General features: G+C 42.5%; 1 protein-coding gene across 2 annotated transcripts in view; it reads right to left on the bottom strand.

Moving 5' to 3' along the window:
• LOC110524121 (microtubule-associated protein 1S) overlaps window positions 1-25,856 on the bottom strand; it is a 47,227-nt gene that overhangs the window by 8,073 nt on the left and 13,298 nt on the right. The window contains exons 2-5 of one of the 2 annotated variants that reach the window (XM_021603473.2): window positions 22,087-22,188; window positions 6,345-6,427; window positions 5,158-5,298; window positions 532-3,847 (exon numbers count right to left, since the gene is read on the bottom strand). In XM_021603473.2, the coding sequence (XP_021459148.2) occupies window positions 532-3,847; window positions 5,158-5,298; window positions 6,345-6,427; window positions 22,087-22,188 (3,642 nt within the window). The remainder of the gene's footprint in view (window positions 1-531; window positions 3,848-5,157; window positions 5,299-6,344; window positions 6,428-22,086; window positions 22,189-25,856) is intronic. The other variant, XM_021603474.2, reaches the window with a different exon arrangement.

Below are 25,856 nucleotides of genomic sequence, written 5' to 3'. Positions count from 1 at the left end.
GATATAAATATGCACTTTATCGAACAAAACGTACATGTATTGTGTAATATGAAGTCCTATGAGTGTCATCTGATGAAGATCATCAAAGGTTAGTGATTAATTTAATCTCTATTTGTGCTTTTTGTGACTCCTCTCTTTGGCTGGAAAAATGGCTAGGTTTTTCTGTGACTTGGTGGTGACCTAACAATTGTTTGTGGAGCTTTTGCTGTAAAGCATTTTTGAAATCAGACACTGTGGCTGGATTAACAAGAATTGTATCTTGATTTATGAGATTTCTGTTGATTTGTATTTGGTGCCCTGCAATTTCATTGGCTGTTGCGAGGGGTTCCACTACCGCCCCAGACAGGTTAAAAAGTTTACATTCAAATGACTCTCCTGTGAAGTAGTGAAGCTCGACATACGCCTAGCTTCCTGAAAAGAGTCACATATCTGGAAGGTGTCCCTAATGCTTTGTAAATTGATTATAGAAATCAAGTAATAAAAGATTATCAAATGTCATCGTTCTAAGTGTAAAACACTGACTGTGCCTACCTGAAGAAGTTGACCTTGCAGTCCCAGGTCTGGAGCCATTAGTGATATTGCGGGATGAAGGCCTTGTGTCAAGACTTGAGGTGATTTTCAACGTACCAGTTGTGCCGCCAGTCTTGGTCTTGCTGTTCAGAGTCGTACTGGTGGCTGACGTTAACCTGTGTGTGACCCCAGCTGGTTTCTTGGTTTTTGTGGCACTGCTCTTTGAGGTCTTGCTTGGAGCATCAGCCTCAGGGTCAGCCATGCAGGCACCGGGCTGGGGCGGCAAGGGTGGCAGGTCCTTCATTGGGGCTGGGGGAGGGTCCTGAGAGGAATGTTGAGCTCCCCTGTTGGAGGAGTGAGAGCTGGGATGGTCGTGTGGATGGTGGGGTGGGAAACTCCCAGAATCCTCATCAGAGTCCATGTCTGCAGTGATGGAGGGGCAGTCTTCAGTCCCTGGGGGTATGTCTGAATCTGTGGCTGTGTTGAGGGACTCACTAGCAGATGTGGGTGGAGTCTCCTGACCTTGTGGTGAATGTCGATCACTATGAATGACGCTTTGTGGCTTAGCTAGGTCCTGGGAGTGGTCGCTGTTTTCTGATAGTTCTCGCGGGCTACATGTCGCTAGCCCCGGAGACAGATGCTGTTGTTGGTTCTCTGGGGATTTCGGGTGCTTGAATTCACAAGGTGAGACCAGGCAGAGGTCGACGTCATGGGGAACGTCAGGGAGAAGACCCTGAAATCCAGTAAGGCGTTCCTCTGAGCCGTCCCCTGGCGGACGCATGTTATGACATGCCCTCAAAGGTAAGGACATCCCCATTTTGGGGTCAGGATCAGCAAAATGCCCATTAGAGTAGGACCTGTCCATATGGTCTCCCTTGGGTGACTCATCAATAGATGGGAGCACCTGTTCAAAAGACACGGAAAGAGACTCATCAACTTCTGTTGAGTGTGGGGAACCGATTTCAGCAGGCATAGAGGTAATATTAGGGGAGACAGAGTCCGGCAGCATGAAGGGACTCAGTGTCAAAAGGCTTGATTGCTTCTCCTGGGACGATGTAGAGTTCTCTAGGTTCCCCTTCAAGGAGCCTACCTCAGAGTTCCTGCAAGAACCCATGACATGGCAGTCTTCAAACCCAAGGCTAGGCACCCTTCCCCCGAGACTACTGTCCTCACCAGAGCCCTGAGCATCCTCTTCAGGTGATTGGTGGAAAGGGGTATGCCCAGCGCTATTAGGGGCTGAGTCAGCAGGGGAGACCAACTCTAAAGTCTTCTCATCTGAGCTGGCACATGCATCTTGTCCATTTCGCAGGGCCCCATCAAGAAGTCTGTATTCAGTTGGTGTAATATCAAAGTTTACACTGCGGTCACTTTTAGGAGTTTTGGCAAGAGGTGAAGTGGTTCCCAGGGCCTTCTCTGGATTTGGGAGTGTCTCCATGCAGCGGAACTTTTCTGGACTTTCCAAGATGTCTCCCTTCTCTGCATTTTCTCTTGATCCATTCTCTGTTTCAGGTTGCGCCATTCCTTCATTGTTAGCTATAGTGCTCACTGCAATAGCAGTCTTTTTCTCTGACTCTCCATTTTCTGCTCTGAGCTTCTCGAATTCCGCTGTCATGTCTTCAGGCGTTGACATCTTAGAACGATCCGCATCTCCTTCAGAGGCTGAAGCTTTTTGATTCTCTGTCTTTTTACTCGTCTTTGACTTTCCCCCCTTGTTCAATGAGTCTTTCTTGGGGATTGCATCCTTCTTCAAAGTTCCATTCTTGCCTACGTTTTTTTTTGCTTCTGCGTTTCCTAATGAAGGTCCAGCTGTCACTTTTTTGACATCCTTGCTGACAGGTTTTGTTGGTTTCTTCTCATCTGGCTTGATTTCCTTCTTGATCTCTTTCTTTGGATCAGGTTTGACGTCTTTCTTTGGTTTTAGACCAAGAGGTTCTTTCTTAATTGGTTCTCTCTTTTTCTCCACATTCTCATCCTTTTTGGCAACACCTGCAGAGGCTTTCTCATCCCTCTTTTTGACTTCTTTTTTCTCATCCTTTAAAGGTTCCTTCTTTGTCATAAGCTTTTCAGGCTTTGGAAGTCTTTGTTTAGCATCCACATCCTTCAATTTCAACTTCTCATCCCCTTCCTTTTCTTTAGGAGCAATGTCACTTGGGCCTTTGGGCTTGGTCTTCACGTCTTGTTTCCTAAGGTCCCCACGTCCAAGTTTGTCCTTCAGCAAGGCACTGCTAGGTCTGGAGTCCTTGGGAAGGGACTTAAGGCTCTCCCGACTCTCTGCACGTTTTGGTTGTTTATCTGATTTGGATGCTTCAAGGTCCCTAAGGCTCACGGCGGGGTGTTTCAGGAATTCTAAATGCTTTACTTTGTCAAGTCCTTCAAGAATCTTGGCCTGCGGAGTACACCCAGGGAAGAGAACTCGAATGATCTTCTCATGAGTACTGGCAGGATGCCACACCAATAGAGCACAGATGGAGACAAGGCAAGGCAGGGGTATCTCTGAGCCTTTCATGTTAGATCCATTGCCAGGCCAGTTCTTCATCAAAGCCTCAAGCTCTTTACTGCCTTTGACTGGGTTAAGAACATACAGCTCTAGACGACCGACTCCCATCTTTTGGAAAAGTATAACAGGCTCAATGGTGGGTCCATTTGAGCGACTAACAGGCTCTGGATTGATTGTTAGCCTGTCAAGGTGCTGCAACGTGAGTGCCACCTGATCGCAGCTCCGCAGTTCTTTGGGATCACCCTCGAATGACTTCAATCTCTCTGGAGCATTAAGAAAAACTATGCCAATATCAGGAGAAATTAGATTTTTCATCCAGTCCTCATTGATCTGAGAGTCGGCAGATTGTTCATCCTCCAGTTCTACCACTTTCCTTTGGAGAAGACTGTTCACCCCTGGAAGATTGTCAGTACCGATGTGGGTGAGGAGCAAGCAGTCAACTCTGTCCAGATGTCTAACCAGTTTCCAGAAACAGGAGCGTGGATCGGACCCACCGTTGACCAGGATGTTGAAACCGTTAACAGCAAAGAAGGCAGAGTCTCCTCTCCCACCTGGAAATACGTAGCAGCAGGGGCGGGAGAGTTTGAGGAAGCCCACAGTACTGGGGGGCTCCAGCAGCTCAAAAGAAGACTGTGGCTCCAGGGACTCTGAGAGGTATTCTGTGAACTCCTGCAGACCTTCCATTTCAGGTAGCACTGATGGCAGGTTTGTTTTGATGTCAATGAAGTCTTGTAGGTTGTGTTTCTCCAACACTGAGTTCTTCCACACTCCAGTGTTAGGACAACTCAGTGTGAGGCTAGCTTTTTGTGTAGGGTCTGCCGAGCTCAATAACTCTCCAATCTATTCAAAAAGATAGAATGGTTTGATGTAAAATCACTTGACCAGCTTATTAATAATGCTTTGAATTTAGATTAAATCTGTAACTTAGAATATACACTGATTGTACAAAACATTAAGAACATTTGCTATTCCTATGACAAATGTCTGGTATACTCCGTGTATACAGTGCCTTGCGAAAGTATTCGGCCCCCTTGAACTTTGCGACCTTTTGCCACATTTCAGGCTTCAAACAAAGATATAAAACTGTATTTTTTTGTGAAGAATCAACAACAAGTGGGACACAATCATGAAGTGGAACGACATTTATTGGATATTTCAAACTTTTTTAACAAATCAAAAACTGAAAAAAATTATTCAGCCCCCTTAAGTTAATACTTTGTAGCGCCACCTTTTTCTGCGATTACAGCTGTAAGTCGCTTGGGGTATGTCTCTATCAGTTTTGCACATCGAGAGACTGACATTTTTTCCCATTCCTCCTTGCAAGACAGCTCGAGCTCAGTGAGGTTGGATGGAGAGCATTTGTGAACAGCAGTTTTCAGTTCTTTCCACAGATTCTCGATTGGATTCAGGTCTGGACTTTGACTTGGCCATTCTAACACCTGGATATGTTTATTTTTGAACCATTCCATTGTAGATTTTGCTTTTTGTTTTGGATCATTGTCTTGTTGGAAGACAAATCTCCGTCCCAGTCTCAGGTCTTTTGCAGACTCGATCAGGTTTTCTTCCAGAATGGTCCTGTATTTTGCTCCATCCATCTTCCCATCAATTTTAACCATCTTCATTTCAATATTATCGCTTGCACAGTGCTCCTTGGGATGTTTAAAGCTTGGGAAATCTTTTTGTATCCAAATCCGGCTTTAAACTTCTTCACAACAGTATCTCGGACCTGCCTGGTGTGTTCCTTGTTCTTCATGATGCTCTCTGCGCTTTTAACGGACCTCTGAGACTATCACAGTGCAGGTGCATTTATACGGAGACTTGATTACACACAGGTGGATTGTATTTATCATCATTAGTCATTTAGGTCAACATTGGATCATTCAGAGATCCTCACTGAACTTCTGGAGAGAGTTTGCTGCACTGAAAGTAAAGGGGCTGAATAATTTTTCAGTTTTTGATTTGTTAAAAAAAGTTTGAAATATCCAATAAATGTCGTTCCACTTCATGATTGTGTCCCACTTGTTGATTCTTCACAAAAAAAATACAGTTTTATATCTTTATGTTTGAAGCCTGAAATGTGGCAAAAGGTCACAAAGTTCAAGGGGGCCGAATACTTTCGCTAGGCACTGTATTACAGTAAAATAACTCACCTCTTCATCAGCAAATATCTGAATGAAGTCACTGAGAGAGAAACATCCTGTTTGTAAGACCAGGTCTCCTGCCTCTTCGACACATTGTCCAGCAAGAACCAACAACTTGTGGCGAGACACGTCAGATATAAGCCGGCGCACCTAGGGAAATGGAAGGAAAAGTAGTCATGAAATTAAGCTCCATTTAGTAGCCTATACAATTCCAAATAGGGCAATTAGATGTGCTTAGTGTCACTGAAAATACAGATAAACAAGGCCCCTCATTCAAGTTTTTTTTTACGTTTACAGTCTATAATATGATTTAAAAAAAAGGGAACATGGCAAGACAAACCGATCTTCATCTTGATCCAAATTACATGCATACTAGCCAGATCGGATATTTAAAAAAAGGCTGCACACAATTTGTTTTGGTGCCTTAGGCCACAATCAACCCAGATACTGATTTCAATGTATAGCCTACATACAATGTTATTAAGTGATCAATAAAAAAGGATCACGTGTTTTAACATTTTCATGATAAAAAAGGCAGCCCCTCAAACTCCATGGCAATATTCTATTGTTACAAAACTTCTCAAATTCCCACCCCCCCCCCCCCCCTCCATCCTTTCCCAGAGAAAATATTTCAGGAATTACTGTTCACATACTCTTTACAGTACTAAACATACTGCAAACGTTGTTCAGCCATGACATTGAAATAATTCCCAAATTTACCCCCAGATATGCTCATGCAGAATGAGAACGCAAGAGATTATTTCCCCTAATATTGAATGCATTCTGAAATATCGGTGAATTAAGCATCACAAGCATTAGCTGACAAGCACAGGCTGAATGAAGTAGATTGTTAGTTCAAGTGAGGCAGGTTATATTTCATTACAGCAACGACAGGATAGGATTTCCAGTATGAAATGAGCACCAGATGGCAGGGCAAAGAACCGTGTAATGTGATGGCAGTGTGTACTGCAGGTGTCATTTGAGCAATTGGATCCTTTCCATCTCAGGACAAAGCAATTGTTATGCAAAGCAGAGCATACCGTAGTAAATATCTTATTGTCATTCTGAACATAGTTTATTTTCCAGTATTTTAAAATGAATTTGGACTACACAAAATATACCTTGAAACCGAAATAAGACTTCAACACAGAGGTCTGACATTCAACAGTGAGAGATGTAGCCTAATTAAGTCTCACCTCTGAGCAGACCAACTCATGGGATGGGTTCCCCACCACCTTGGTGTCTAGAACGTCTCCACTGTGCTGCAGTGTCCTCTGGCCTATAGGGGAGGAGGGAGAAAGTGGTCAGACACCTGAGAGTGAGGGAAAAGGCTCCAGGGAGGTAGGGGTTAAAACAGAACCTAGCCTGTTCCTTTAGACCTGACAAAAACAAGGGGTACTGGGCAATAGTCTATGCTATATGTGGATAGTTTGGGAATAACAGATCCTGCATCCACCAAAAAGGTTAAAAAGGTTGGGAAAATCAGATGTCAAATATTTTACAGAAAACCGATTAGCAGATGTAGATCACTTCAGCTCAATCAATCAATCAAATCAAATGTATTTATAAAGCCTTTAATCTCTAGTGTAGTCTGTTAGTCTTGACCAGCTCACAGTTAGTCTTGACCACAGCAAGAGAAAGATCCGTGTCAGCATCAGAAACAACCAGTCTATAGAATTGAATGCCTCTGTAAAGCGAGAGAAACAATGCTGCTCCAGGGCTTGATTTGAACTTTTTTAGACACTTATCACCATTTTTCACCATTGAATGATGCAAGGAACCACCTTACAAAACACAACTCATTACCATATTTTTTACCATACAGAATCAGACAATGTAGGCTACACTCTGCCTATTGGCTTCTTTGCATATTCAAGCCTGTCTCAAAATACTACACCCTTTAATGTGCCAAAATGCATTTAGTGGCAAAACACTGTTCTCAAAACCGCACAACATGCACAAGCGTTTATTTTTTGTATATGTGTTTAACCTTCACTTAACTAGGCAAATCAGTTAATTAAAACCTCTACAGGATCGATGGGTCCCCCGCGGGACGGTTAAGCTAACGTTGGCTAATGTGATCAGCATGAGGTTGTAAGTAACAAGAACATTTCCCAGGACACAGACCTATCTGATATTGGCAGAAGGCTTAAAGTATTGTTAATCTAACTGCACTGTCCAATTTACAGTAGCTATTACAGTGAAATAATACCATGCCATTGTTTGAGGACTGAGAGTGCACAGTTATGAACTTGAAAATGTATTAATAAACCAATTAGGCACATTTGGGCAGTCTTGATACAAAAGTTTGAACAGAAATGCAATGGTTCATTGGATCAGTCTAAAACTTTGCACATACACTGCCATCTAGTGGCCAAAATCTAAATTGTGCCTGAGCCGGCATAATACATTATGCCCTTTCTCTTGCATTTCAAAGATGGCACAAAAAAAATGCATGTTTTTTTTTTCTTTGTAATATCTTTTACCAGATCTAATGTGACATATTCTCCTACATTCATTTAACAGTTCTACAAACTTCAAAGTGTTTCCTTTCAAATGGTATCAAGAATACACATATCCTAGCTTCAGGTCATGAGTTACAGGCAGTTAGATTTGGGTATTATATAGTCATTTTAGGCGAAAAATTGGGGGGGGAAGGGGGCGGCTCCATGAACAAATTCTTATTTACAATGACGGACTATCCCCGGCCAAACCCGGACGACTCTGGGCCAATTGTGTGCCGCCCTATGGGACTCACGGCCGGATGTGATATAGCCTGGGTTTCACTTGACAGAGATTAAAATATATCTGTTAGAAATTAAGAAAGCGGGGAGATCTAAAGATGAATCAACTAGCATGGGTTACTAATATGACTAGGATTATGCCTTTGGGTGATGGACAATAAAACAATGAATAAAAACCAATATAACATGAGAAAATATGCAATTGAAACCAGCATTTAAGTGCTAATAAAATAATACATTCAACACTTCTATGGTCGTATTTTGACTTGGATAGGTTACTTTGAAACAGGGTAAGACATGCTTCATAAGACATAAACCGTACAGGGTTTAAACAACTACGTTTATGGTTAAATAGTTTCAAAATGCTGACCGCCTCTGCTCAGATTCAAGGTGGGTGATGTGCGGTGAGCAACAGGCACTGTCCTTCACTCTCAGGTCTTGTGATCATTTGAATGAACCGTCCCTCGAGCACGTCGACAGAATAAAGCCTTTAGACCTTAAATTGTAATTATCCTTCATTATATTTGTCAAACATGACTGGCATTTAGCCCATATTTATGTAATAAAAAACTCAAAGTTTGTCTCCATTTTCTGGCGCCTCATGTTTGGACAATATGCATATCTACTACACTGACATGTAGGCTTTTTTATATTATTCCAATGTTGGCCTCTCTGATCCAATTCTGGTCAGAATAATGATTTTATATATTTTTTTACTTGTCCATTAAAATGTCCAACTTGAATCTATATTCTTCTTGTCCAACAATTGTTTTTGTTTTTTTTACTTTTCCCGGACAAGATGACAACAGTGAATGTCGACCCCTGTGCACAGTTTGAGGCACAGAGCTTTGCATAGCACAAAGATAAACCCTGGGCTTGCAGTGTGACTAACTTTTAGTGCAGGTCTGAAGAGAGAATAGGTTCAAAACAAGGCAAGGCACTGAAACCAGACAGGGCTTAAGCAAAAACCAAAACATGACTTACCAGAAGTTAGAATGTTCTTGGTAAAAGAAAATACATATATACAATAATGCTATAAAACTCAAGAGAAACAAAAAAAGGCAACACTTTTATATCATTTTTTGTTTTAGTCTATATTTGTTTAGAATTCTAGTTATAAGCAGGGTTCAAAAGCTGCAATGCCATGCCGAGGCTATCTAGGCTGAATAAACGACCTGTGAGTCAAAATCCTACTGCATCACATGACAGAATACAGTGGCATTCACTCATGTGCTGCACCCAACAGCATCCCCATTTAACCTACAATTTTCCACACCGAATCCCAATCATTATTAGGGGGTGGGCGTGGGGACTGTTTTGTGCCTGGGGTAGTGGAGCTACATGATCTAAAAGGTGAAATAATCATGGAAGGCCAGCAGAAATCAAGAACTGTGCGTTTATTTATGGGTTCTATAGGTAACACACTGTATGGCTAAAAAGTCTGTGGGAGCGAGAGAAAGGACTGCCAGTGAGATAGTTCTGCTTTGAGTTTTTCCCCTTCTAACCGTATGAACATTTACACTGCAAAAGTTCCGTCATTTACTACACTGTCTGCTACATGAACAACAGCTCAAATGCACATGAACCAAAAGCTCAGTAGATCCAAAAGTGAGTGGACAGTTACCCAAGAAACCCAGCACAGGTCAGGTTGTTGGTGTGGATGGTCCAGCCAGCCAAGAAGGGAGATTTAGAAAGTAATTGTTGCTTGCTGTCGTCACACGTGCTAGCAGGTATTGAACCTCTTATTGAATTACCACCCCGTTAGGGAAGTAACTATGGTATATTAGAACATGGAGATCATAGTGCTCAGTCACTCAATTATCTAGTGAATCAATCATTGACCACTGTCTGGTAACGCCCCCCTGAGTACTGTACATGATTGCGTCCTTATATGAAGATAAGTTGGTCATTGGTTATCGCCAGTCCCCTGAACATCACTGAAGTGCACAGAAGGTAGTTGTGGACAGCATTGAGAAACCAATGCCATTGGCGTATCAACTTCCCACCCTTGTCATTACCCTCGTCAACCCTATTTGCTGTGCTGAAAGAAGAGGAACCATTCTTTCCAGTCACTAGAACGTGTAAAAAAAAAAAAGAAAAAAAAAAGAGATGTGCTCAAAGAGGGCCTCGGCTCCAACCTTGACCCTGGTGTAGAGACGAAACCCAACACGAGAAAGCACTTCCTTCCTGTCAGCTAGTCGAGCTACGGCGTTGCTATGGCAACAGCTGCAGAGGCTATACACAGCCAGAGAACACAATAGCACAAGGAAGCAAAGAATTAAGTTCACACAAATTATCTTAATTCTATTTTGGAATGATTCAACAAGGCCCATGACCAGATCGTGTATATAATGGTCCATCAGTGTGAATCTCACAGAGAACAGATATTAGTTGAATCCATGAATAACTAGAATTATTCAAACAAAAGGCTTCATGACTACCAAGATTCAGGACTACCACAGTCCTTTTCTCCATATGTGCTTCGTGTCTGGTTGAGCCCTGTCCTATCAGAGAAGTGCCCCCTGCAGGGAGAAACTTGAGCGGCACAAAGGCCAGCATCCGACTCCCCACCACGTGAGACTGAGACATTGTGCAAATGAAAACCAGCTAAACTGGACTTAAGGATTACCCTACAACAAAATCCATGCTCCGTTCCCCTGCCCTCTTTGACGTCTCATCTTTGATGGCTCTCTGGGAGTTGGCTCCATTTGCCCCTTGGGGCAGATCCTTCTACTGTCAGGTTCTTAATGTACATACACACATTGCAATGTATCATTCTGTGCGGCTGGAAAAGACAAATCTGAAAGCAGCCTGAAATATTCACAGCGATATGGCTGAAAGGAAACAGAGCTGAATGGTTCCAGTTTCTGCCTTTATTCTTCAACTGGATGAGTCAGACCGCAAAGCAAAGGTAGAACAGATTTGAAATCAGGATTTTGAAAGAGGAATATCTTTAAGATTCTGCCATATTTCTCCTCTGGCTTCCTTCTGAGGTGAATTGTCATTCTTTTTTAAGGTTTGCCATTTGCAGGTCTATCCAAACACACACGGACCACGGCAGGGTAGCCTAGTGGTTAGAGCGTTGGACTAGTAACCGGAAGGTTGCAAGTTCAAATCCCCGAGCTGCCGTTCTGCCCCATAACAGGCAGTTAACCCACTGTTCCTAGGCAGTCATTGAAAATAAGAATTTGTTCTTAACTGACTTGCCTAGTTAAATAAAGGTTTAAAAAAAAATAAAAAAATAAACACGGACCACCCCCTCATCCCATGTGTCTGCAGTTCACGCTCCCTGGATAGAGGGTTTTAATCTGAGCTGTAAATCGCAGAAGGTAAACAGGGCAGCCAGTAAACCCCCCCCAGCTCCAGACCGCAAACATTTAGTTGAACTTTGTGACCCTTTGACTTGGCTGTGCGAATTAAATACATTTTTGGTCGCACTGGTGCAATCTGCACATTCTACATGGTCATCTCAATCAAAATGTATTTTTTTTTAAGGTGAATAAAACCACCCTTACAAAAAATGATTGCAGTTTTGAAACTGCAGTAAAAGTACAGTAACAGCAGTCGACTGTGTGTGACGCTTTGTATATATATATATATTTTTTTTTTAATTGAACCTTTAACTAGGCAAGTCAGTCACAAAGTCTTATTTACAATGACGGCCTAACCGGGGAACAGTGGATTAACTGCCTTGTTCAGGGGCAGACGACAGATTTTTACCTTGTCAGCTCGGGGACTTTATCCATCAACCTTTCGGTTACTGGCCCAACGCTCTAACCACAAGGCTACCTAACTGAAGTGTACTGCAGTAAAAATAAGAAATTACTGCTGTAAAAAAAAAGAAGTGTTATTTTGGACGCAAAATTTGCAGCATACTGCAGTTAGTGGGGCAAAAAAGTATTTAGTCAGCCACCAATTGTGCAAGTTCTCACACTTAAAAAGAGGAGGCCTGTAATTATCATAGGTACACTTCAACTATGACAGACAAAATGAGAAAATAAAATCCAGAAAATCACATTGTAGGATTTTTTATGAATTTATTTGCAAATTATGGTGGAAAATAAGTATTTGGTCAATAACAAAAAAGTTGCTCAATACTTTGTTATATACCCTTTGTTGGCAATGACAGAGGTCAAACGTTTTCTGTAAGTCTTCACAAGGTTTTCACACACTGTTGCTGGTATTTTGGCCCATTCCTCCATGCAGATCTCCTCTAGAGCAGTGATGTTTTGGGGCTGTTGCTGGGCAACACAGACTTTCAACTCCCTCCAAAGATGTTCTATGGGGTTGAGATCTGGAGACTGGCTAGGCCACTCCAGGACCTTGAAATGCTTCTTACGAAGCCCCTCCTTCGTTGCCCGGTCGGTGTGTTTGGGATCATTGTCATGCTGCTGAAAGACCCAGCCACGTTTCATCTTCAATGCCCTTGCTGATGGAAGGAGATTTTCACTCAAAATCTCACGAATCATGGCCCCATTCATTCTTTCCTTTACACTGATCTGTCGTCCTGTTCCCTTTGCAGAAAAACTGCCCAAAGCATGATGTTTCCACCCCCATGCTTCACAGTAGGTATGGTGTTCATTGGATGCAACTCAGCATTCTTTGTCCTCCAAACACAACGAGCTGAGCTTTTACCAAAAAGTTATATTTTGGTTTCATCTGACATCCTCCCAATCTTCTTCTGGATCATCCAAATGCTCTCTAGCAAACTTCAGACGGGCCTGGACATGTACTGGCTTAAGCAGGGGGACACGTCTGGCACTGCAGGATTTGAGTCCCTGGCGGCGTAGTGTGTTACTGATGGTAGGCTTTGTTACTTTGGTCCCAGCTCTCTGCAGGCCATTCACTAGGTCCCCCCCGTGTGGTTCTGGGATTTTTGCTCACCGTTCTTGTGATCATTTTGACCCCACGGGGTGAGATCTTGCGTGGAGCCCCAGATCGAGGGAGATTATCAGTGGTTTTGTATGTCTTCCATTTCCTAATAATTGCTCCCACAGTTGATTTCTTCAAACCAAGCTATTGCAGATTCAGTCTTCCCAGCCTGGTGCAGGTCTACAATTTTGTTTCTGGTGTCCTTTGACAGCTCTTTGGTCTTGGCCATAGTGGAGTTTGGAGTGTGACTGTTTGAGGTTGTGGACAGGTGTCTTTTATACTGATAACAAGTTCAAACAAGTGCCATTAATACAGGTAACGAGTGGAGGACAGATGAGCCTCTTAAATAAGAAGTTACAGGTCTGTGAGAGCCAGAAATCTTGCTTGTTTGAAGGTGACCAAATACTTATTTTCCACCATAATTTGCAAATAAATTCATTAAAAATCCTACAATGTGATTTTCTGGATTTTTTTTCTCATTTTGTCTGTCATAGTGTACCTATGATGAAAATTACAGGCCTCATCTTTTTAAGTGGTAGAACTTGCACAATTGGTGGCTGACTAAATACTTTTGTCCCACTGTACAAGGGGTACCGGTACAGGGTCAATGTACAGAGGCCCCGATTAGTCGAGGTAATTGTACAGTGGCAAGAAAAGGTATGTGAACCATTTGGAATTACCTGGATTTCTGCATAAAACGTGATCTTCATCTAAGTCACAACAATAGACATTCACAGTGTAGGTTGAACCCCTAGGCTAATGACTTCTCCAAAAGCTAATTGGAGTCAGAAGCCAGCTAACCTGGAGTCCCATCAATGAGCTGCCTTGCCCTATAAAAAAATATAAAAATCAAATTTTGAGTTTGCGATTCACAAGAAGCATTGCCTGATGTGAACCACGCCTCGAACAAAAGAGATCAGAAGACCTAAGATTACGCATTTTTGGCTTGCATAAAGCTGGAAAGAGTTACAAAAGTATCTCTAAAAGCCTCGATGTTAATCAGTCCACAGTAAGGCAAATTGTCTATAAATGGAGAAAGTTCATTAAGACCTTTAGACAGGTCATCATTCACAAGGCCGCAGGGCCAGATGGATTACCAGGACGTGTACTGCGAGCATGCGCTGACCAACTGGCAAGTGTCTTCACTGACATTTTCAACCTCTCCCTGTCCAAGTCTGTAATACCAACATGTTTTAAGCAGACCACCATGGAACATGTTAGTTTGTTGGTGATGTGGACACCAAGAAACTTGAAGCTCTCAACCTTCTCCAATACAGCCCCGTCGATGAGAATGGGGGCATGCTCAGTCCTCTTTTTCCAGTAGTCCACAATCATCTCATTTGTCTTGATCACGTTGAGGGAGAGGTTGTCCTTGCACCACACAGTCAGGTCTCTGACCCTCTCCCTATAAGCTGTCTTGTCGTTGTCGGTGATCAGGTCTGCCACGGTTGTCATTGGCAAACTTAAATGATGGTGTTGGAGTTGTGCCTGGCCGTGCAGTCATGAATGAACAGGGAGTACAGGAGGGGACTGAGGACGCACCCCTGAGGGGCCCCCGTGTTGAGGATCAGCGTGGCGGATATGTTGTTACATACCCTTACCACCTGGGGGCGGCCCGTCAGGAAGTCCAGGATCCAGTTGCAGAGAAAGGTGTTTAGTCCCAAGGTGCTTAGCGATGAGCTTTGAGGGCACTTGGTGTTGAACGTTGAGCTGTAGTCAATCGACAGCATTCTCACATAGGTGTTCCTTTTGTCCAGGTGGGAAAGGGCAGTATGGAGTGCAATAGAGATGGCATCATCTGTGAATCTGTCTAGGGTTTCTGGGATAATGGTGTTGATGTGAGCCATGACCAGCCAATTATAAGCACTTCATGGCTACAGACGTGAGTGCTATGGGTCGGTAGTCATTTAGGCAGGTTATGTTGGTGTTCTTGGGCAGAGGGACTATGGTGATCTGCTTGAAACATGTTGGTATTACAGACTCAGGGAAAGGTTGAAAATGTCAGTGAAGACACTTGCCAGTTGGTCAGCACATGCTTGGAGTACACATCATGGTAATCTGTCTGGCCCTGTGGCCTTGTGAATGCTGACCTGTTTAAAGGTCTTACATCGGCTGCAGAGAGCGTGGTCATCCGGAACAGCTGATGCTCTCATGCATGTTTCAGTGTTACTTGCCTCAAAGGAGCATAGAAGTAATTTAGCCCATCATTGCTTATTAGTAAATAAATAGGTCTGTAAAAAAAGACTAATTAAAATAATATTTAATTATTCAATAAGGTTATTCTGGCTCGGAGGCCTATAATGCGCTAATGTTCTGTCAAATGGATAATGTGCCAATCCTCTCCAAAATGGCATGGTACAATTTGGAATCTGATAAATAGGCTATGGACATGTTGCATGTATTTACCTATATTTTAATGATTGTCAATTTCATCTTCATACGATTGCATAACTGTCTCTCTCCCCTTCATACTTTCCTTGTCAATTCACCAAGGTAGGCCTAGTTTTCTTTATACGTTTTAAGGAAAGGAGAAATATTTGCTTGTGTCTGACATACGTTGGTGTATTTGATTGACAGGTCCTTTTATGGTGGTGTGTGAGTTTGCTGATTCTAAAGTAGCTTGTCTGGACGCCATCTCTTTAATAAGAATCAAATGCTCCTGTCATGATTTAACTTTTTAAAAGGCCTATTTTCATTAAAGACCCTCGCTCTTGTTTATGATGCTGTTCACACAAACTGCAAAATATCATCCTGTCACAATTCGTCAATTATTCATATTTTTTTTAACGTGAAAATAAGCTGTTGACCAATAGAAATTGTTATCTGGGACACTGCCACAGAGGTCTGTGGGCTCATTGGGTAAATTAATTAATTTCTCTGCCTGTTTTTTTACATTTGCAAAGCATCAGTGCAGAAAGATGTCAATTTAGCCAATGTGATCACATCACACCAGAGTTACATGTTGCTCTCATCAAACTTCCCCACCAGTTTATTGCCAACACTGTAGCCTATTTTATAGCTATTCAGCAAGCAAGAAGTTCAAATCGATGTTTCTCTCCTCGAAAGTTTCAAACTACATTGCGGTTCATATACAGTGCAATCAGAAAGTATTCAGTCCCCTTGACTTTTTCCACATTTTGTTAGATTACAGCCTTATTCTAAAAAAAATATTTGTTCCCCTCAATCTACATACAATACCCCATAATGACAAAGCTAATACAGGTTTTTTGAAAATGTTGCTAATTTATTAAATTAAACTGAAATATTACATCTACCCTTTCTCAGTACTTTGTTGAAGAATCTCCACAGAGGAACTCTTAAGCTCTGTCAGTGACCATCGGGTTCTTAGTCACCTCCCTGACCAAGGCCCTTCTCACCCGATTGCTCAGTTTGGCAGGGCGGCCAGCTATTTGGTGGTTCCAAACTTCTTCCATTTAAGAATGATGGAAGCCACTGTGTTCTTGGGGACCTGCGGAGGTATACAGACAATTCCTTCGACCTCATTGTATGGGTTTTGCTCTGACATGCACTGTCAGCTGTGGGACCTTATATAGACAGGTGTGTGCCTTTCCAAATCAATTGAATTTACCACAGGTGGACTCCAATCAAGTTGTAGAAATATCTCAAGGATGATCAATGGAAACCGGATGCAACGGAGCTCAATTTTGAGTCTCATAGTAAAGCGTCTGAATAATTATGTAAATAAGGAATTTCTGTTTTACATTTTTAATAAATTTGCAAAATATCTAAAAACCTGCTTTCGCATTTGTCATTATGGGGTATTGTGTAGATTGCTGAGGATTATTTTTAAAATCCATTTTAGAATAAGGCTGTAACGTTGCAAAAAGTCAAGGGGTCTGAATACTTTCTGAATGCACTGTGTATTGGCTTCTCATTCAAACTAGAGAGAGGGGAGAAGAGATAGGCCAGCGGAGTTGCCAGGTGCCGGCTTTGTGTTTGTTCTCTTGTTAAATGGAGTGCGACTGAATGAAACATAGCCAAACGCCTTTCATGAGTCCTCATATAGGATGCATAAGCTTATATCTTAATATTTTCAGCAGCATATACATTTTCCAGTAGTATATAATTTCTCTCATTACTGTGTCCTCTAGCCACTGAACAACATATTGCCACAGAGAATGACGTTCAGCAGCATTAGTGACGTTTTGCGAATTGTTTGATAAAGTCTGGGGGGGGGGGGGTTGTTGTTGTTGCAGAACACACATTTATTTATAAACATTATATAAACATTCAGCATCTGACAAGAGTGCATGAAAACAAACTATTTTAATGTGCTCTGATTTTATGATCCAACAAAGAAATTGCACATATTTTAAGGGATATTTGAAAACACAATGGTCAAATCAGTGTTGATTTCCATGACACCTATAAGACTACACAATCAAACCAAAACGAGTGTCTAATTCACAACTCAATTTCATCATAGAAAGCTATTATTCAAAGCCAATTTAAACAAGTTGAATTGTCTGCTTTCACCAAAGCAATCGGATTTAAAAAGGTGCACTATGCAGAAATCACTCCGACATTTCCTGGTTGCTAAAATGTTTACTGTTTCGGTTAATATGACAAAACAAGTAAATATAGTGTATAGAGAATAATTGTACCAACTGAACTGCTGTGAAATAGCTCTTCCATAACCAAAAATATTGTATTTTCAGCTGTTTGAAGCTGGTGTACAAAACCGAAAGTAAAAGACGCAAAAACAAAACGTAAGAATGGGAAGCATAGAAATAGTGCACTTATAACAGCTCTACTACCGCTTCTTTGACTTGCTTGCAATGACAGATCTATAACTCACATTTCTATCTGAATTTGGTCAGGTGGCCCAGAAAGTTACATATTGCAGCTTTAATGCCAGTGAAATACATTACCCTGTTTTCATCACAAAGAATCCAGAGCGGACTGCTTGAAGGACATTAGTAGTAGTCTTAATCTTGCTAAAATAAAAAGGTCAAATTCTTTTAACAGGGAGAATATATACAATAAAATACTGGGCTTCAGACTGGATTATCCATGAGAACTGACTCAAATAAGGACATTTTTGGCACTGTCCTCGGAGTTCATACGAAGGGAATTGGATGTGTACTACCAAACAGTTGCATTCACAGTATGTATATGCAATGTGGCAGTAGTACATACCAATACGTCCTAAGTCATGAAAGGATTTACAGTAATAACCACTTAATGAACATGACAAATTAAATAATAAAAGCAGCTCTGATAAAAAACAAAATCCCATTGAAAACACAGGTAACTGCCCAAATAAAGGAAACTCCAACAGTGTTTTAATAGGGTGTTGTGGCACCACGAGCCACCAGCTTCAAAGCACCGTGGCATGAATTTGACAAGTGTCTGGAACTCAATTGGAGGGATGCGACACTATTCTTCCACAAGCAATTCCATCATTGGGTGTTTTGTTGATGGTGGTGGAAAACGCTGTCCCAGATGCCGCTCAAGAATCTCCCATAAGTGTTCAATTGAGATCTTGTGACAAACACACAGACACACCACTTAAACAGCCTACGCTCCTTTGAGACCCTTCTTTCAGACACTGACATCTCTTCTTCTAGCCATGGTAGCTGAATAATGGGCAACGGGGCATTTTTATACATGACTAAGCATGATGGGATGTTAATTGCTTAATTAACTCAGGAACCACACGTGTTGAAGCACCTGCTTTCAATATACTTGGTAAAACACATTAGACTTGTCTGCTTCCACCAAAGCAATCACATTGGTGAAACCTCAAATTCCAAATGCCCTAGCTGTTTATTTTTTTTTTGGGGGGGGGGGGTTGCGACCAAATCATGGACTGGTGCCACCAGGGGAAAATGTCAGCCGGGAGCCCTGCCCACTGTAACAGGAGACAGTCAGCCGGGAGCCCTGCCCACTGTAACAGGAGACAGTCAGCCGGGAGCCCTGCCCACTGTAACAGGAGACAGTCAGCCGGGAGCCCTGCCCACTGTAACATGAGACAGTCAGCCGGGAGCCCTGCCCACTAACACGAGACAGTCAGCCGGGAGCCCTGCCCACTAACACGAGACAGTCAGCCGGGAGCCCTGCCCACTGTAACAGGAGACAGTCAGCCGGGAGCCCTGCCCACTAACAGGAGACAGTCAGCCGGGAGCCCTGCCCACTAACAGGAGACAGTGAGCCTCAAGGGTAGAAGTCCACTTTTCCAAAACATATATCTATCAGTATCATATTCATTAGCTTACAGCTATAGAGTAGCCTAATTACTAAAACTGTCACTCTGTTTGGTAACTTTCCTACAATATACTGTATATTCTAACTTATTTGTATTAGGTATTTGTCATGAATTAGCCCATTCTGGATAAGGTTATACTGTAGGCCTGTGAAATGAGAGCAAGGCAAGGCACTGTGTGGCACACCATGTGCCCCCTGATGACTGTCATGCGCCCCCATCCTGCACCACCCTGCCCAGTAGCACTCCTCTAGTGTAAACACACACACAAGCTCTGACGCCCCACATTCCTCAACAGCTGGCCTGCCATTAGTCAGTCAGCCTGCTGCCCGGGAGAGGCTCTGCAGCACAGATTCCATAGTGGAGCACTGCAGTAACATAGTATTCCTTTTACAGAGCTGCGATAGCCTGAGCTAGCATGAAAGTGAAAGTGTGGATGTATTGCAGGTGCTGGGGGTGTGACACACAGATTGTGAATGGGAGAGACCTGAAGGTTGGGCGAGGTAGTTCTTGACACTGGAGGAGGAAGTTGTCCCGAGGATAAACAAATGTTCTGGTGACTGAGGGAAGATGGGCTTCAGGGCGAGGATGGTGCAAGCTGTGGCAAACTATTTTCAGCTGTGATGTCACACACTCTCTCCTCCTCCCACTCTCCCTGGGATTTCTCTCTCTGCTTTCCATCAACCAACGCGTCTCATTCCTCTGTCCTCCCCACTAACTCTCCACGCAAACGACACTGCAAAGATACAAATAACAGTCGGAAGGAGCTACTCTGCTGAAGTTGCATTGTTGAGGTGTAAAAGGAAGAACACTTGAGGCCCAATAAGATTGTCTCCAGAGTACAGGTCTAATTGCAGTATTTCTACGGCTATAGTCTGGTGTGTGTGGCATTTAAGTTATTCTACAAGCAGACAAAAAAGGGAGGTTGCTTGTTGGCCTCTGGATCTCACAGGAGCGTTCTCACCTTGAGAAAGCTGACATTTCCAGGCGTCACTATACAGAGCAAACATGAGAATACGACATCTGGCTATGCAAGACAACTCCTGCTGTAACTAGGGTGGGTCGCTATCTGGGCTTTGGAAAACATCACTTAGCTTAAATTATCAACTGACCTGACATGAAGAAACAGCCAGCTGGCCACTGGTAGTGGACAGCACCCGTTACCACCCATGGCATTGCATACACCATCCCAGCCAGTCAAATAAAACAGACATGAGTCAATCATTAGCGGCAGATGGGCAGATAACTAAGGGCACACGCTTTCTGCCTTGACCAAGGCTGGTGATACTCTGCTAGATTTCTCAAGTAGATGTTTGGCTGAGGAGAAGACAAAACAAGTATTTTCTCAGTCAATTCTAGAATTTTTCCAGATGTATTGTCGATTATCTGGATGGTAAATAAATAAATAGCCCACTCATCTGAAAAGTTCAGTCTATCCGAATGAAGCTTTTCAGTGGGGCTGAATTGAAAGACGCTGGCAGAGCAACCAGATGTAAAAGATGGAGTTATCACGGGAGATAAAATCTCGTGGGGAAGCGAGCTCCATCTCCACTCGAGTGTGAAGACGCTGGGCAAGTGTAAACTCGCTGGTGTTTGCCAGACTGAGCAGACCCTGACCAGCCGAGCCAGTCAAACTTTCTAATCCACAAGCGGCTTGCAGCCCCCAGCTAACGGCTGCCACAGCCTCTCCGCACGCAAACCCCAAGTCCAAGGGTACTGCCGTGTTGCTAACCACTGTGACCCAGCATGCCAACAGCAGGGAGGGAGACACACACCTAACAGGGGTCAATAATAGAATGCGAAATGGATTGTAAGCTATAGAGTAATGTAAGGAGGTTCCAATGGCTCAGTTTGTTGGAGCATGGCAGAATGGATATTCACATTCAAAGCAACTCTTGTACTATTTAGAATGGTTGACTAATTTATGCTTATGGCATCTTCTCTAAGAACTGTGACTGTCATGAGATGTAACAATGTGTTTCACAGAAAATTAGTAAAGCTTTTTTTTGCTTTTCATCATGTGTCTTTGCTCAATTTCACAGCTGTCGAGTTTGAAAAGTGGGTCATAAACCGCATTCACAAAGATATTCAATGTAACTCATTGAATGAACTTTGATAAAGAGCCAGACAACATAATGAAAATAATAGCAGGCGTACAAGTAAGGGTCAATATTTGGACAGGATAAATAATGGCATTGTTTAGATCAATAGCTCTTCAGACATTTGGCAGCTCACGGATAGATCTGGCATTGAATGAACAACGGAGATTGAACATCAGGATGCACAATGCAAAGGTCAAAGAGAATGGTGAGATTTTTTAAGACCTAGGTAGAATGATGTAGCATTAATTAGCTATGTCAACAGGAGTTGGCATTTCACGGTAACGATTAGTGGCAGCTCAAACAGGCTCTATGTGGAACTATTACATGCCTTTGCTGAAACACGCCACCGTGTTTGCTTTTTGCTCATGATGGAATTTTCCACCCTATCGGTGACACAATGAAAGCACCGGAACGGCAGCGACAAGACTTCTAGTTCCTATGAGCGATTCGAGCTGAAATGCAATGAACTGGGCCTGGCAGAAAGCTAAACTCATAGTAAACGGAGTATAGAGGGGGCGAATCTATGACAACATACTGGACAATATCTATGTTCAGAAGAGAGCCAGGTTTGACCAATTTGGTGTACTTAATTGCCTTGGCTCAGTGGACCGCAAAAAAAACTGAAACTATTTCACAACACCAGCAAACGAGAGCCTGTCAAAATATTCCAAGTACAGTTCACAAATGGTATGACACAAATCACCTGGGCAGCTCCTCAGCTTTTTGTTCCAGCATGACCTGACACAGACTGTCGCAAGTTACTGTAGCGGGTCCTCACTATACCAACCACAACATGAACCATTAAGATGTAATTTTCTGCGTTGAAACGGATAAAGACAGTCGAAACCGAGCCGATCAAGGACGACGGATCCCTTGCCATGATCACCATTGTGTCTAGAGACTTTTAATACAGAGGGCCAAAAGGGAGGGGTTTCACAGCTCAGTCACTGATGTTTTTACCCAGAAGGATAGACGGATGAAAAAAGCTCCTTACCTTTTATTTCTTCCGAGAAGAAGGCAGAGTGTCGAGACACAAAGAGCTTGAGCTGCTCGTCCAGGTTACAGAATGTCAGGTCCACATCCCATGAGCGGATGCCTGTGAAAACAAACACACACACACACACACACACACACACCAGGGTGGTTAGGAGAACACTCAATACTCAAGTCAACAGCATGTAATTAGCCAGAGCTGGAAGTAGAACGTGCCCAGGCTCAGAGTTGCTTCATAATAACATACAGACATAACATAGCTCTCTGCCATTTTACAACCCGATTATTGGACAACACAGCCTAGTTGAATTACATCGTTGAGGTTTGTGTTAATGTCGGTCAGGCTAAGGGATTGTTTTTAGAGGAGAAAAGGGAAAGGATTCAAACTGAAACTACAACTGGGGAAGCAAAGACTTCAGGGATGGGCTGAGAGACTAACTCACAGACAACATGGAAAATGCTACTTGTGTACCGGTAATGAAATTACAAACATATTTTGAGTTGAAGCTGCAATATGTAACTTTTTGGGCTACACCAGCGTCAAACAGCTGAAAATCCAATATTTTTGGTTATGGAAAATATATTTCACAGCTGGATTAGGTGGTACAATGATTCTCTACACAATGACTGCTTGTTTAGTCACAAACGGAACTATTTGAATTTTAGCAACTAGGAAATGGCGGACAATTTCTGCATATTGCACCTTTAATAAGTAACTCACATACAGTAAACAATATAATAGGTTATGGCTCTGTCACTGTTGGAGGTACTTTTTGTAACGTCAACATGCTATAAATACCATGCAGCTAATAAGTGAACGGAGGCCTCAAATTCCTAGACTCAATGACATAGCAGAAGTACAATAACATTATGTAAAAATAGACTAAAACCAATAAAATGACAAAGACATGAACTAAGAGTATGACAAATGGATAATAAGACAGAATATAATGTATACATTTCATCTACAATTTTGCTGCAATTAAGCTATATAGCATATACTGCCTGAAAATGTATACAAAGGGTATGTCTGTCATGTCTAATGTGGTACACGGGTGCAGTGTCAAATTCAAAATGGGAGGGCACAGAATTCATATGGTCCATATGACGTGCCCTGCATGACAAGAGAGCTACACTGCAGTAAAGGGATTGGCCATTTAAGGGCTTAAGCATTGCATGTGGTGATGACATAAACTAACAGTGGGAGGGCAATATCAGATTCAACTCTACTAGAAAAAGTAATGCATGCTAAACAGCGAAGTAGACCCTGGTGAGCAAATTGACAGACTTCTAATTTAACAATCTAAATATTGTAATGAAGACATACTGCAGGCCTATTTGAACACAAAGGGCAAAAGACAAAAAAATGCATTCCCCTGCCTATACGACCATATGTATGATGAAACATTGCAGAGAGAAGATCTGCTTTTGAATTCGCTCACCATAGTGAAGATCAAGAGGGACAATGACAAAGCAAGAGGAAGCAGCCTCCCCTTCTGTCTGGCTGGGACAAATTTAGCTCCGACCTCATCGGCACATGTTATTTTTATTACTTCTCCAAAAACAGAAAAAAGCAGTAGAATATTTTTTTTAAACACTGCAAGGCAGCCCACTAGTCTCCCGAGAGGACAGTATCTCCTCAACAAATTGTATTCATTGCTCAGTTCCTGGCATGAACATTTTAACAAAAAAAAGGTGAGAGACCACTGGCCTAGGGACCAAGCCCAAGGTTGTTTCATCTCATTCTGGAACTACTAAATGAAGATGGGACGATATCTATAAAAGTCATTATTATACTCTGTGGCACTATTGTTAGGCTACTGCTGAACTGTTTGGCAAATTACATACTTATTTTCCACCATCATTTACAAATAAATTAATTAAAATCCTACAATATGATTTTCTGGATTTATTTTTCTAATTTTGTCTGTCATAGTTGAAGTGTACCTATGATGAAAATTACAGGCCTCTCATCTTTTTAAGTGGGAGAACTTGCACAATTGGTGGCTGACTAAATACTTTTTTTGCCCCACTGTATAACAATTCCTAGTTTCTAGACTGAAAAGACTGAAGCAAATGTCTCAGAATAGCACCCAGGCTAGGGAAGAACATGGATCTGGGCATTACTTTACTTCCGTATAACCTCAACAGACAAACATCTTTGTCTGGCAGTGATTTGGAACTTGCATTGAAAAGATCTAGCCATTTGTCCTGATTTGCATGCACATTCTAAGTGAAATGAATTGATTCAAAAGGAAAACAGTACTAAAAAGGGTCTTACTGGACTCACCAGCTCCAGCTTTCTCTTGTTATGCACTTTACAGGGAACACATGACTGGCTCAACTGTTCTGGGGATCTACGGTAAGTTTCAAGGTAAAATAATGTGAAATGGAGAACGCAATCTGCTTTATCTCCTAACGTATTGCACAAGTTGACAGCAGGGATTAACTTAAAAAGTTGCTACAAATATTCAAAATCATTGAAAAACTTCCCCCAAAAAATTGTTGGCGGTAGGGCCGGGCGATATATATCGTGTGACGATAGAGAATAATATTAAACGATAGATGTTTTTCTATCGTTAATTTCGTTGTGTTGCAAATCACACTCTTTCCGGCAATATTGTTTGGCAATTGGAAGTCGCTTTGCAACACAAACAAACATGGAGAGAACGCGAAACAGAGCACGGAGACCATACCTAAAAGAAGGTCTACTTCGGTCGCATGGACGTGGTTTGGGTATGAAAAGTCTGACACGGACCAGAAAACCGTCCTTTGCAAAATATGCCGCAGGCCGGTCCTAACAACAGGCTCAAACACCACTAACCTCTTACCACCTACGCAAGAATCACGTGAAACAGTACGGAGAGAGTCTACGGATGAGACCCAAAAAAGTACAGTCGAGTGCTCAAAACAAACCCCGGACTCAGACGTTGCAAGAGGCTTTTGCCCGCAGCACGCCATATGGCAAACAATTACGAAGATGGAAGGAGAACAGCTGCAGTTACAACTTGCATCTGCAAAGACATGGCCCCAATTTACACGGTCGAGAAACAGGGGGCTTCGTGAGTTGGTGCAAACACTCAACCCAAGGGGCCAAATGCAAATACCTTTTATTTGTTGAGTATAATTCAAAATATAATAAGAAATAAGCCTTCACATGTGGTCATTTTATATAAACTATTTATTCATTGAATTTACAGAAAATGTGTATTTCGTGATATGTATCATTATATGAAATGACCTATATCAGGATATAAGATTTTGACCACATCGCCAAGCCCTATTTGATGGTATTGAAAAACCATACCATGGCTTTTTCCAAATACCCCGGTATACCTACTGCTCAAGCCTGCATACCGCCGCAACTGATTCATAGATGACGCAATCGCTATTGCACTCCATACTGCCCTTTCCCACCTGGACAAAAGGAACCCCTACATGAGAATGCTGTTCATTGACTACAGCTCAGTGATCATCACCATAGTGCCCTCCAAGCTCATCACTAAGCTAAGGACCCAGGGATTAAACAACTCCCTCTGCAACTGGATTCAGGACTTCCTGATGGGCCGCACATCCACCACATGGGTGCATGCTTAGTCCCCTCCTGTACTCCCTGTTCACCCACAACTATATGGCCGGGCACAACTCCAACACCATCATTAAGTTTGCAGAAGGCACGACTGTGGTGGGCCTAATCACCGACGACGAGACAGCCTACAGGGAGGAGCTCAGAGACCTGGCAGTGTGGTGCCAGGACAACAACTTCTCCTT

The sequence above is a fragment of the Oncorhynchus mykiss genome, chromosome 5 (assembly GCF_013265735.2).
Source record: "Oncorhynchus mykiss isolate Arlee chromosome 5, USDA_OmykA_1.1, whole genome shotgun sequence".
Lineage (NCBI taxonomy): Eukaryota > Metazoa > Chordata > Actinopteri > Salmoniformes > Salmonidae > Oncorhynchus > Oncorhynchus mykiss.
Note: the sequence above shows the minus strand (reverse complement) of the source record. Positions and strands in the feature narration are given on the sequence as shown.